The 13,849-nt window shown below is 40.2% G+C and overlaps 1 protein-coding gene across 3 annotated transcripts in view; it reads right to left on the bottom strand.

Annotated features, from left to right (window-relative positions):
• MAP2K5 (mitogen-activated protein kinase kinase 5) overlaps nt 1–13,849 on the bottom strand; it is a 268,685-nt gene that overhangs the window by 55,978 nt on the left and 198,858 nt on the right. For all 3 annotated transcript variants that reach the window (XM_081113392.1, XM_081113393.1, XM_081113391.1), the window contains 2 exons: nt 9,655–9,681; nt 9,313–9,345 (listed from right to left, as the gene is read on the bottom strand). In XM_081113392.1, the coding sequence (XP_080969518.1) occupies nt 9,313–9,345; nt 9,655–9,681 (60 nt within the window). The remainder of the gene's footprint in view (nt 1–9,312; nt 9,346–9,654; nt 9,682–13,849) is intronic.

Consider the following 13,849-nt stretch of genomic DNA (forward strand, 5'->3'; position numbering starts at 1 on the left):
AAAAAAAGTGAATAGAAAATCAATAAAATGGGAGAAAAAAACTTAGTCTAGTATCCTGAATATAGAAAAGAACTTTTACAGCTCAATAATGAAAAGACAAATAACCCAATTTAAAGATGGACAGATCTGAATACATATTTCTCCAAGAAGAAATATCTTCAAAATGGCCAATAAAAATATGTTCAACATCATTAATCAAGGGAGATGCAAATTAAAATCATGAGAAGCTACTTCACATCTATTAAGTTGACTATAATCAAACAGAAAATAACAAATGTTGACAAGAATGTGAAGAAATTTGAACTCTCATAAACTGCTGGTGGGACTGTAACACGGAACAGTTGCTGTGAAATACAGTTTGGGAGTTTACCAGAGTTAAACGTAGAATTTTCATATGGCCTAGCAATTCCACTCCTAGGTACATAGCCAAGAGAATTAAAAATATATGTCCATATAAAAACTTGTGCACCAACATTATTCATATAGCCAAGCAGTGGAAACAGCCCAAATGTTCACTGACTGACAAACTCATGAACCAAATTTGATTCAGTAGATTAAAAACTATAATAAAGCTTTGTAGCCCTGGCTGGTTTGGCTCAGTGGATAGAGCATCAGCCTGCGGACTGAAGGGTCCCAGGTTCTATTCCAGTCAAGGGCACATGCCCGGGTTGCGGGCTTGATCCCCAGCAGGGGGCGTGCAGGAGGCAGCCAATCAATGGTTCTCTCTCATCATTAATGTTTCTCTCTCTCCCTCTCCCTTCTTCTCTGAAATCAAGAAAAATATATTAAAAAAAAAAATAAAGCTTTGTAAACAAAGCTACGGTGAATTCCGCCTAGCACTGGGCGGGAATGTGGTAGATGGAAGAGGCTGGAAGGTAACCGAGACAGCGCCAACGAGGAGATGCATCGGAGCTGGGCCTTGGAGGTTGCTTAGGCGTTCACAAAGTGAAAAGGGGAAGGAGGTCATTCCAAGCAGGGGGAGGAGCACAGCTATAGTGTGAACGTGGCGGCTTTGAAGACTGACCCCAAGGGAGGCTGAAAAAAAGAATATGGGCGAGAGTCTCAAATGCTGTGCTAAGTTTAGATATTACCTTATATGCAGGGGGATCCCTGGGAGGTTTAATAGGCTGAGATCTGTATTTTTAAAAAGATAATTCTTTGGAGGTTGGGGTTGTAGGAGAAACAAGGCAGAGAGAGCAAAGCGTAGAAGCTTTTCAGTCATGTGGTCACATGCAGACTCTTCCCTCCCGTTTCTTCTCCCGTTCCCATGCCTCAGTTTTCTCACCCCCTTCTTCTTGTCACCCCCTTCTAGAACAGAGATGTTAGCTGCCTCTCAGTGTGCCTGACGTATGTGGAAGCGTCCGTGTGATTACCCTGCAACCTCTCCTCCACCCGGCTGCCAGGTGGGGGCTGGCATCGGACGCTGCTTCCTTCCAGCACAGGGCATGTTTGCTGGCTTTTCTAGAAAACGTCAGAGGACCCATGTCTAAGTGAAGAGTCCATGTGAGGCCTCCGTGAGTTCAGGTGTTTGGTGGGGCGGATGACTGTCCCCATGCATAATGACTCTTTTTAGTACCACTGTAATGATGTATGTGTGCCGGCCAGGCAGAGAAGTAAATAGTGATGGTTCTCTATTGTCTACATTACATTTTATGATTAGAGTCATAAGAACTTACAGAAGGCACAGACTTTTATAAACGGAATTTTGTAACGATGGGCTATTAAATATGTTTTTGGCCAAGAGTCTGTTCGCACCTTGAACAAACCCACTTTACTCCTCATCACTGAGGAGCCAAGGACAACACCCCCACCACCTTCCTCCTCTTCTTGCCTCTCACTCAGCTGGCCACCTCCCTTCCACCCTCCTCCCCACATCCCTACTGTGGTATTCCTGTCAATCCCTTTTCCCAGCTACAGACCTTACAGGGAAAGCCAGCATCTCCCCCGCCTCCCACACTGGCGCACAAAGGCCCTCTTTTTAGAATTCTGACTTGCCATGGCTCTGCCTGTCCATGGCCCACAATCCTGGCAATGTCACAGTGATTTCACCATCTTGATGGTGTTATATCTAATAAACTGTTACCTAGTGTGAGGTCACAAAGATTTAGATCTATGTTTCCTTTCAAGGGTTTCATAGTTTTAGCCCTTATATTTAGGTCTTTGATCCATTTTGAGTTAATTTTGTATATGATGTTGGGTACAAATTCATACTTTGGCATGTACTAGTAGATATTCAATTGTCCAGTATCATTTGTTGAAAAGACTATTCTTTTACCACTGAATGGTCTTGCATCCTCATTGAAAAACTGACAATGGATAGATGGGTTAATTTGTGGACTCATAATCCTTATGCCAGTACCACACTATCTCGATTACTGTAATTTGTAGTGAGTTCTGAAATCAGGAAATTTAAATCTTCCAACTTTGTTCTCCCCCCACCCTAAGATTGTTTTGACTACTCTAAATCATTTGCATTTTCATATTAATTTTAGGATCAGCTCATCCATTTCTGTAAAAAAGCCCACTGGGATTTTGACAGGGATTGCATCAAATCTGTACATCAATTTGGGGAGTACTGCCATCTTAACAATATTAAGTCTTCCACTACATGAATGTGGGATGTCTTTTAAATTATTTGTCTTTAATTTCTATGATGTTTTGTAATTTTCAGTGTACAAGTTTTCCACTTCTTTTGTTAAAAGCATTCCTAAGTTTTATATTTATTAATGCTATTGTAACTTAATTTCACTTGTGGATAGTTGTGTATACATCATAGCGACTGGTTGTTCGGTTGTTCCCCCGTTTGGTCTATTTGCATATTAGCCTTTTATTATATAGGATAGTGTATTACATTAATTCCCAAATAACAGATCAATTAGTATTTGTGGGGTAAATTCTACTTGGTCATATGTAAAATTCTTATATGTACCGCTAGATTTGGTTTTGCTGGCATCTTCTTGAGGATTTTTGCATCTATGTTGAAATTGGTCCATAGTTTTGTTTTCTTTTAAAGTCTCTGTTTGGCTTTGGCACTGGCTTCATAGAAGAAGTTAACAAGTGTTTTCTCCTCTTTATTTTTTGGAAATATTTGAGATTGATGTTACATTTTCTTTATACATGTGGTAGAATTCACCTGTGAAGTCATATGGTCCTGAGCTTTCCTTTGTGGGATGTTTAGGAAAATATTTACTTGTTATAAGTCTCTGCAGACTTTATATTTCTTCTTGAGTCAATGTTGGTAGTTTGTATTTTTCTAGGAATTTGTCCATTTCATTTAGGCTATCCAATTTGTTGGGATACAATTGTTCACAGAATTCCCTTATAATCCTTTTTATTTCTGTATGGTTGGTAGTAAGATACCTGTTTTATTCCTGATTTTAGCCATTTAAGTCCCCCCTGTCCCCTTTTTTTTGTCAGTCTAGCTAAAGGTTTGTTAATTTTTTCAAAAGAACCACCGTTTGGTTTTATTGATTTTCTCTGTTGTTTTTCTAGTCTCTAATTTATTTCCATTCTAATTTTATTATTTCCTTCCTTCTGCTTGCTTTGAGTATAGTTTGCTCTTTTCCTAGTTTAAGGTAGAGGTTATTGATTTGCGATCTTTCTTCTTTTTTAATTTACAAGAATTTACAGCTAAAAATTTCCCTCTGAGTACTGTTTTTGCTGCATCCCATAATTCTTGGTATACTGTGCTTTCATTTTTACTCATCTCAAAGTATTTTCCAATTTCCCTTGTGATTTCTTCTTTGTCCCATTTGTTTTAGGGTAGAATATTGTTTCCACATACCTGTGAATTTCCCTGTTACTGATTACTTCTGTTTTCTACCACCTGGACCCCTTGGCTTTTTGGCCAGTTGTCCATTTAGTCTCCATACTTTGTGTACACCATTGTCCTTTTTCAAAGCCTTGTTCTGTGTTCATCCTCCTTACAGTAGAACAAGAGTTAAACTCTCCATCAGACCTGCCAGATGTTCCACGCAGAGTGCTCTGCCATGCCATTCCCAAGACCAAACCCTACTTACTTTCTATCTGCATCAGGGAAGAACAGTCAGTATAACTATGCGTTATTCAGCTAACATCTTCAACAATCAAGCCTGTTATTTGTCTGTATGTCTGGCTCAATTATAGGCCATTGCTGACCATTAAAAGTTTGTGCTTATATTTCAGAACCATTTTGGTATTTTACAAATCAGTTAGTTCTTACTAGGAAATTGACACTTGCATGAGAAGATACTTCTGATCGGTATAAAACATGACTTATATGAATTCGCTTTTTACTAGTAAAATGAATAAACTGAAGTATAAATCAGGGATTCGTTAACCCTCCTATCTCAGGGTTGTATAGTATGCACCCTACAATGAAATTATTCGTTTCCGTGTCCATATCTTTTCCAAGGCTATGGACCACTTGGGGGCAGGTCAAGGGGTAAGTCCCCACTTTAGTCATTGTAATTCTCACCACTTCAATTCACTGAGGCCCCCACTAGCTGGTTCCAGCCAGCCTGGGATTTGGTGTCTCAGGTATCATTGCTGCATTTCTACCTTCCACACCAACAATGTGGCCAGCCTTTTGTTGCCAGCCCAAACACTAGGGAGAGTGTAGATAGCTAACGTTGGTTTGGCCCAGGATTTGGGACTGTTCTTCTGCCTTCCTACGCTGACTCACAGACTCAGCTTGCAGTTGGCCTGGGTACCTTGCAGAGAAGTCCAGTTCTCTCTAGGCTTGGAGGCTGTCCTGACCATGGTCTGTTCCACTTGAGCTAACATACACAGTGGGCGCTTTTGATAACTATCTACTGCAGGGGTCCTCAAACTTTTTAAACAGGGGGCCAGTTCACTGTCCCTCAGACCGTCGGAGGGCCGGACTATAGTTTAAAAAAAAACTATGAACAAATTCCTATGCACACTGCACATATCTTATTTTGAAGTAAAAAAACAAAACGGGAACAAATACAATATTTGTATTTGCACGTGGCCCGCGGGCCGTAGTTTGAGGACCCCTGATCTACTGAATGAATGAACACAAGCCCTCCCATTTTACTTCATTAAAGATGAGTATGTTTAACCTTACACATACTACTTAGGTATCTGATTTCATCTGTCACTTAGTTTTGCTAGGATCACTATCAGGAGTGAAAAGACTGAAGGCAGATGGTCAGATCGCTGGGGCAGCAGGTAGTCACTGACAAGAATGGGGAGTGGTCAGAGAAAACAGGCAATGGCAGGAGAGAACAGAGGGAAAACACTACGCAGAGCAGCATAGCCATGGAGGGCCATTGAGCCTAGGAGCAAATGGCTCTCTGCATCTCAAGAGGTCCAAGTGCTTCAGTGAGTGCCAAGGCCAAACACACAGGCAAAATGGTTGGTAAAATTCAATGAAAAAACCAGGCAAGACCCATCCAATTCTATAGCTCTGGAGGGCATCGATACATCCAAGTACCATGCTCAAAACAAGGACCTGAGTCATTAAGAGAAGCTTAGATGATATTCAGTACACTCTGTCAACAGGCTGTAAAGAGCAAATACATTTTAGAAACATTTCCTTCTATAAATGCGTATTTTCTCATTGATGTTAGAGCTTAACGTAGTAAACTGCAGTTATCTAGACAATTAGGGCCACCTTATTCTCCAAAGATCTTAGATGGATAAGGCACCATGGCACACATAGGTACACATCACTTACAATACACCCAAGTTCTTTCTAACAGAGGTCCGCAGGGACTTGGAGACGGCCTGATTAAAACCTGAGGGTTTTAAAATAAGTTCTTTTAAGAGAAACAACTCTGAGGCATCAGCTGGTAACTTTAAGACATCACTCATATCCTGAATTATGTAGCTCCAAGTCAGACTAAACTCCACCCACCCAAATTAATCTGGATCACCCAGATTTCTGATTGGAGCTTGATTCTCCTGTTACCTTGGCTACCCTTTTAGTTCCTATTCTATGGCCCAAGATTCATCTTCATGATTCTTACTCCTCTGTTTAACTTTTGGTGTCATCTATTTGGACACCTGGTGTCTGATTTTGGCTTTGTCCCATGATGCCACCTCCTGACTCCCAGATTGGCTATGACATTCATTTCTGTCCACTCCAGAGATGGCTCCTGCCCACTTGGTCTTGTTTTACTACTTTTTTATGCTTTGCCAGGCTATGCCAGGAGGTCAAGCTGCATCCACATAATAATGAAATATGTTACACTGGGCTTTGCTTAGCTATTTAAAAAAATTTTTTTTAAATTTATTTCAGAGAGGATGGGAGAGGGAAAGAGCAAGATAGAAACATCAATGATGAGAGGGAATCATTGATCAGCTGCCTCCTGTATGCCCCATAGTGGGGATCAAGCCCGCAACCCGTGCCTGTGCCCTTGACCGGAGTTGAACCCAGGACCCTTCAGTCCACAGTTCAATGCTCTATCCACTGAGCCAAACCAGCTAGGGCTTCTTGGCTATTTTGTATATGACTCTAAATACATTCATCCTGTTTGAATTAGGCTCCCTTAAAGGTGGTACTTTTTTTTTTTTTTTTAATCCTCACCTGAGGATATTTTCCCATTGATTTTTAGAGAGAGTGGAAGAGAGGGAGAAGGGGGAGAGAGAGAAATATCCATGTGACAGAGAGACATCCATAGGTTGTCTCCCACAAGCACTCCGACCCAGGGCTGGGGATCAAGCCTGCAACTGAGGTGCCCTTGACTGGGAATCAAACCTGAGACCCTTCGGTCCATGAGCTGATGCTCTAACCACTGAACAAACTGGCTAGGGCTAAAGATGGTACTTTTTTTTCTTTATTGATTAAGGTTTACATGTGTCCTTATTCACCCCATTGCCTCCTGACCCCCCCACTCATGCCCTCACCCCCCTGATGTCTGTGTCCATTGGTTCGGCTTATATGCATGCACACAAGTCCTTTGGTTGATCTCTCCCTCTTACCCTCACCCTCTCCTACCTTTTCTCTGAGGTTTGATGGTCTGATTGATGCTTCTCTGTTTCTGGATCTGTTTTTGTTCATCAGTTTATATTGCTCATTATATTCCATAATGAGTGAGATCATGTGATATTTATCTTTCTCTGACTGGCTTATTTCGCTTAGCATAATATTCTCCAGTTCCATCCATGCTGTTGCAAATGGTAAGAATTCCTTCTTTTTAACCGCAGCATAGTATTCCATTGTGTAGATGTAAGGTGGCAATTTTTTATCTGACTTTTCTCGAAAAGTGTGTAAACAGTACACACTTTGATCGACTATCCTTTTCACAATGGAGTATATCTCATGCCCAAGAAGTAAAATGGCTCAAGTCCTAGCTGGTTATATTTACTCAGGAATAAGAGCCCTAAAAGTCAGATGCAAATGAAGATAGTTAATTGCCTTCTGGGATCTAAAAGGGGAGTCTTAGCCCTAAAAAGACATTATGAAAGAGGTTCTCACACTTCAATGTGCAAAGAGTTAACTAGGAAGCTTGTAAAAATGCAGAATCCTGGGCTCCATCCTTAGAAAGTGTAATTCAGTGATCTGGGTGCAAGAATCTGCATTTTTAACGAAGAGCCTTAGATATCTGATGCAGTTGGCCCTTGGACTACCCTTTGAGAAACACTGTATCACACAGTGAGAAATCTGATAAACATGGGACACAAACAGTAATTAAACGACCCCATCAATCCTCTCCTTCTTAGAAGATATGATGCACCTTAGAAGCTATGATGCATTTGGCCAATTCTTTCCTAATACTCTTATTACTGAACATCAGTTCAGTTCCAAGACCAACTTATATTTGTTTTGGTGAAGACAATGTAAAATCTCCAAGTTTCCATAAAGTTTCCATATGTGCCCTTGACTGGAATTGAACCCAGGACCCTTTAGTCCGTGGGCTGATGCTCTATCCACTGAGGGCAGTGCTACTTTAAATAAGGAATGAAAATATCCATTTGATACAGAAAAACCTTCAAATGAACTCTTCAGCCATACACACTAGTATATTATTGGTGAAGAACTTCTGTACCTGGCCGGTCTGATGCCCAGGGGCCTGGCAGACGAAGAGCAGTGGAGCCCAGGAAGCATGGACAGACCAAGTGTCCTTGGGCACATCCCTAAACAATCCTAGAGGGGAACCTCAGGAAAATAAGTTTATTTGGAAGGATTCTTATGGGGATAGGATGCTTTTGGAACCCAAGATGACAGAAGATATTGATGAGCTATTAGATCCAGGAGGCCTGTCTGATATTTGAGATAATGGGGGCTCCATTTGTTTCAGAACGATGCCTCCATGTTTGCACCACCATGGCTTATGGCTTGCAGGGGATATATGGACTGACTGATGCAACCATTAAGGATGTTAGAGCCCCATTCTTACTATTACTGGGATATGTGTACGCATTTGTGTTTTTCCTAGGAGGATCTTTATTTTTTCTCCCAAATCTCACAACTGGTTATACAGATGTTTAATTGAGAGGAATAATTATGAATTACATTTTTTTCTTTCAAACTTTCCTATCTGACTCATTTATCGCCTTCATTACAAGTGTTCTAAATATTGTAAAATTAAAGTTAAAAAAATAAACATTGCTAGTAGGCAAGCCCAAATCTAGAAAAACTCAGTTTTAAAAAAACATTAATGTTTCTTAATTGAGAGCCTTGTGTACTGTAAGAATGCTAATTCACAGAAAAAAGGAATTTAAAGTCAGAATAAAAAGTAGACAAAGTTGACTGAGAAAGAAATACAGGCAGATTAACTCCACGAAGGCAAAGGGACAGTGAAACTCGATGGCTAAGAATGACCACAGGTAGAGAATACCAGTTAAAAGCGCACAAAGTTAGGAGTATATTCTGGGAAAAATGCCTAATTAGGAAATTAAAGCTGAACTGTTGACCTAGAGCTTTCGAACACTCTGATATGCTTTGGGTAAATAAAGCAAGGAAGAGAAATTTTATCCGACTTCTGTTTGCTATTCAACTCTGACCCTTGCCTACTGAATGACTTCAAATATCTGTTATGGGGAAAAATAATACCACTTTAATTTCCGGCTCCATCCCCATCTGGCCAGGGAGAGAATAAATTAATATTATCATGTTTTGTCTTTAGGGCCTCTGATACCCTCGAGGACAAGCCGGCGGGACAGTCTGCTTTGGCAGTGATTCTCAGCCAGAATCAGAAGAGCAAGATTCAGGACAAGGCCAGTTCACGTAACACAGCTCAGAGCCATACAACACAACTTGCTCCGAGGATGTTGGGCATTGTGCTTCATTAGGAAACAAAATATAAGCTTTCCACACCATTAGGAATGACTTTAGGAGTGAAAGCACATAAGACGATGCCTCACCTCATCAACAATGCACTGTAGAAGCTGGAGAGGCTGCAATGGGAGAGAAGAGGAAAAAGTATTAGCCTCTATGCAATATCTTTACAGTGGAGTGGAAAGAAAAAATCATTAATGCAATAAAATATAGCAAGATTAATCAACAACAGCAAACTCTTATAAAAACATTGATGCTCAGGATGTTCTATTATTTCTAATGGTACCTAATCTAATACAGGCAGTTAAAGGTTTGCATTTTCTTCAAAATGCAATTTGCTAAGTTTAAAACAAGGCATTCAAGCATGCAAAGGGAGCAGCCATCAGGAAAAAGAAAAGTGAATTTTTTTCTGAAGTCATAAAGCTTACCATTAAAGATCCCTGGTTTTTCTGAATCTGAAAAAAGGCAATATGTAATTAGCATGTCATAATCAAAATGACTCACTTGGACACATTATGATCACTGAGAGAAAATTATTGCATTGCTGGTGGCAATTTGTGGGCATGTGTTAACACAATTTACATAATGAAAATACACAAATGTTAATAGCTCGCTTCTCATTTATAGGCGAAAGTCAGCAGAATGTTAATTTCACACAACACTTTTTAGTACCCTCCAGGTTGTATTAGAATAGGGAGAAAAACCATAATCCATTTCAAAAGGCTGTTTACGATTCAGATATAAATAATGTTTTATATTGCTAGATTGTGAACACTGGGCTTAATGTTGCAATCATTGCTAATGTTATGAAGCTCACTCTTTTTAAATTAAAAACCGATTTATTTAAAATTGAAATTAAATCATAGTCAGAAATTAGAATTTTGGATTCCTGCCAGTGTTTGCTCACAATCCCCTATTTTGTGAAGAAAACTTTAATTATGTTGTTGAAGAATTTGTCTCTAACTCAGGAGTAGGGTGAAGATGCCACCTTTTCCCAAGTTCCTTCAGCCCGTTTCCAGGGCAGCTATGCTCTCTGGGAAAATCAAATCCATGCAAGTTTTACACAGCTTTTCAGGGGATAACGTAGAGTGAAGGAAGAAATGCCTGGTCCTGATCAACATTCTAAAGGCAGGCTGCTCACACATCTAGCACCGATAAACCATCTCTCTTAGAAAGTTACTAAAATATGACACCAAATTAATAAAACATCCACTGTAATTAAAGTATTAAACACCCTAATGCCCCCCTCCCTATTCTTGCTCTTATTACAAATTCAATGAAAATGGAGTCTCAGGTACTAAATTTCCTAAAAAGGAAAATTTCAGAAATGAAATGACTGACGGGTCAGTGGTTGCTGGCATAACTGAGCTGCAATCAGCTGGTAATATATAGGAAAAATAGTAATAGTCCTCCATATGTTTTTTAAAAAAATATATTTTATTGATTTTACAGAGAGGAAGGGAGAGGGATTGAGAGTTAGAAACATCGATGAAAGAGAAACACCGATCAGCTGCCTCCTGCACACCTCCTACTGGGGATGTGCCTGCAACCAAAGTACATGCCCCTGACCGGAATCGAACCTGGGACCTTTCAGTCCGCAGGCTGATGCTCTATCCACTGAGCCAAACCAGTTAGGGCCTCCATATGTTTTTTAAAAATGTTTAATCCTCACCAGAGGGCATGTTTATTTTTATTAAAAAAAACCTTTATTGTTGAAAGTATTACATATATCCCCTACTTTCCCCCTCATTGACCTCTTCTAGATTACCTCCACGCCACACCCTAGGCCTTCACCACCCAGGCTTCACCACCCTATTATCTCTGTCCATGGGTTATGCATATATGCATACTAATTCCTTGATCTTTTCCCACCCACCCACCCTCTCACCCACCCTCCCCCACCTTCTCTCTGAGATTCCAGTTTGTTTCATGCTTCTATGTCTCTGGATCTATTTTGTGCATCAAGTTATTTTGTTCATTAGATTCCACATATGAGTGAGATCATGTGATACTTGTCTTTCTCTGGCTGGCTTTTTCACTTAATACAATACTCTTCAGGTCCCTCCATGCTGTCTCAAAAGTGTGAGCTATCCTCCTTTTTTACTGCTGCATAGTATTCCATGGTATAAATGGACCACAGCTTTTTTTATCCACTCATGTACTGATGGGCACTTGGGCTTTTTGCAGATCTTAGCTAGGGGTGCACACATTCTTTCTGACTGGTGTTTCAGGTCTCTTAGGATATATTTCTAGAAGTGGGGTCACTGGGTCAAATGGCAGAGGACGTGTTTATTACTTTTAGAGAGAGTAAGAGAGGAAGTAAGGAGGGAGGGAGAGAAACATGGACTGGTTGCCTCTCATATGCGACTGAACCCTGGCTGAGAACTGAACCCGTGACCTTTTCATGTACTGGACAATGCTCCAACTGAGTCACACTGGCCAGGGCCCCCCATATGTTCTTGATGATGCTTTAAAAAGTTCTTTGATCTGCACAACCACCTTGAGAACCTCTATTCTATGCTGGGTAACTGGGCCTCTCAGAGGATGGGGCTGCAGGAACGGGCTGTGGTTGTGCTGTGTCTTCTCCAATACTCCCCTCTCTCCAGAATCTGCATTACATCTGCCTACAGTCATAGTATTGCTTAAAAACAATTAGATTTGCATATGTATTGGGCATGGTCATGTTGATAAAGTACGATTTTGGTGTGTGGGTGCTTTTCAACTAGACTGTAAGCTTCTCAAGGGCAGAAGCTGTGCTGTCATTTTTTCTGCATCCATAGGGCTGATCAGCAGACCCTTCCACCTGGTGCTTCAGTGTTTAAAGAAGTGCCTTTCTATGTATTATCTCGACTGAACATGGTGCCCACCATCACCCCCTTATCCTTATCACCCCTTCCTTCCCCAAACACCATTCCCAGAAACCTTTGTCCCGGGCTAACTGGCTCTTAGTCTACTTTAAAAAAATTAAAAAAAAATTCAATTACAGTTGACATTCAATATTATATTAATTAGTTTTAGGGGTAGTCTTAGTCTACTTAATGTTGTCTTAGTTATTGTTCCTTGATCCTCTATCAACGAGAAATTTCTGGATAAAGCTCTGCAAGTAAAGATTTATATTAAAAAGCAAGACAAAGCTGTTAACTACCACCCTGGAGAGGTTAAGGATTTTAGTAACAAGCCACATCTCCTTTAAACCATCTTGACAAGCCCAGGTAACTGTGCTTTTATATATGTTTAAGTGCACATCGACCCCCCACCTGCCCCCTTCTTGGTAAGATTTATCTACTTCAAGGGGAGAGTTATTTGTAATGAACAAGGAATTAGAAATCTGTTTTGACCTCAAAGAGAATGTTTTCCACAAATTTCCAACAGTCATGGGGATTATAACATTCTCTGAGGAAAACATGCGGCAAACATTCTAAGTGAGATGTTGCAAAATGAATTCAAGAATGGATCGCGAGACACTGTTCCCAGTAACATGAGTGGCAGAAACCCAGTGAGTGGAAGGGAGGACATTTCCGTATGAACCAGACCTTGGAGAAGGTCTCCTCCGCCGTGCCTTATTTGGTGGGCTTAATGCATGGTTTAAGACAACTTAAAACCTACTTCAATGCTGGCTCTTTACTGTAAGAAAGGGAGAAACAGAAACAGCAAAGTCTTTTTCTATGATCTTATAACTATTCTGTTTGCCCGGATTTTTAGAGAGACATTGTTATCAGGTTTTATTACACTGTTTTGATAGTAACTTATTGTATGAAATCATCTTCATAAATTTTGTATTAAGGTAGCAGTGCCAGCACCTGAAATTGATTCAAAATGTTTAAGATACTCAATTACTTTTTAACACTGTTACACAATGTGGTGACTTATATCTTCCATTTCCCAAGAATCTGATGATGCAACATCACTGTAATTGATTCATTTTCTCAATTAAATAAAGCTACTGTGCTTTTCTTTATATGAATGCCACATAGACCATAGAGTTAGATGTATTATCTCCTTTCTCTGTCTCAGATATATTGCCTTAAAGGCTATATTCCGTTCCTCTGTTAATTCCACCAGAAAATTTAATGCCACAGTCATATTTTTCAAATTCTGATCTGCTATGTACTCGACTGTACTTATATTAGGCGTATTTTTCACTGCTAAACTCTTTGTTGTTTACCTTTTTCAAAATCACATTACAGTACAGCGCAGCAACCATAAAACAGATACAAACAAAGTCAGCCTCCAGTCCCTGCCTCTGCTTTGGCACACAGTTCATGAGGAAGTGAAGCCCCCACTTTAACAGCACATTAAAAGTGGTGCTGAGGGTCCTCAGTATAAAATGTTAGCTTCGTGAATGCCTCTCTTTATTCTGGGTCTGCCTTCCAAATGCTCAGCTGTGGGAGCAGAGTTCAGAGGGACACAATAACATTGTTAGAGCTGATGTATTGCCTGCACCATACAACATATGAAATGCTGTTTATAACCAACTTGTCCAAGTCTCCCTTCTTGCTTATACATTTTGCTTGTGTTGAGTTTTCTATGTCTAACTTTGGGACAATGAACAGAACAGTAATTGCTCCAGTCTTACTTTTTGCTAATCAGTTTCTAAAACTAGTAGCACTTTGATACACTAAT

The sequence above is a fragment of the Myotis nattereri genome (genome assembly GCF_964212035.1).
Source record: "Myotis nattereri genome assembly, chromosome: 1".
Taxonomy (NCBI): Eukaryota; Metazoa; Chordata; class Mammalia; order Chiroptera; family Vespertilionidae; genus Myotis; species Myotis nattereri.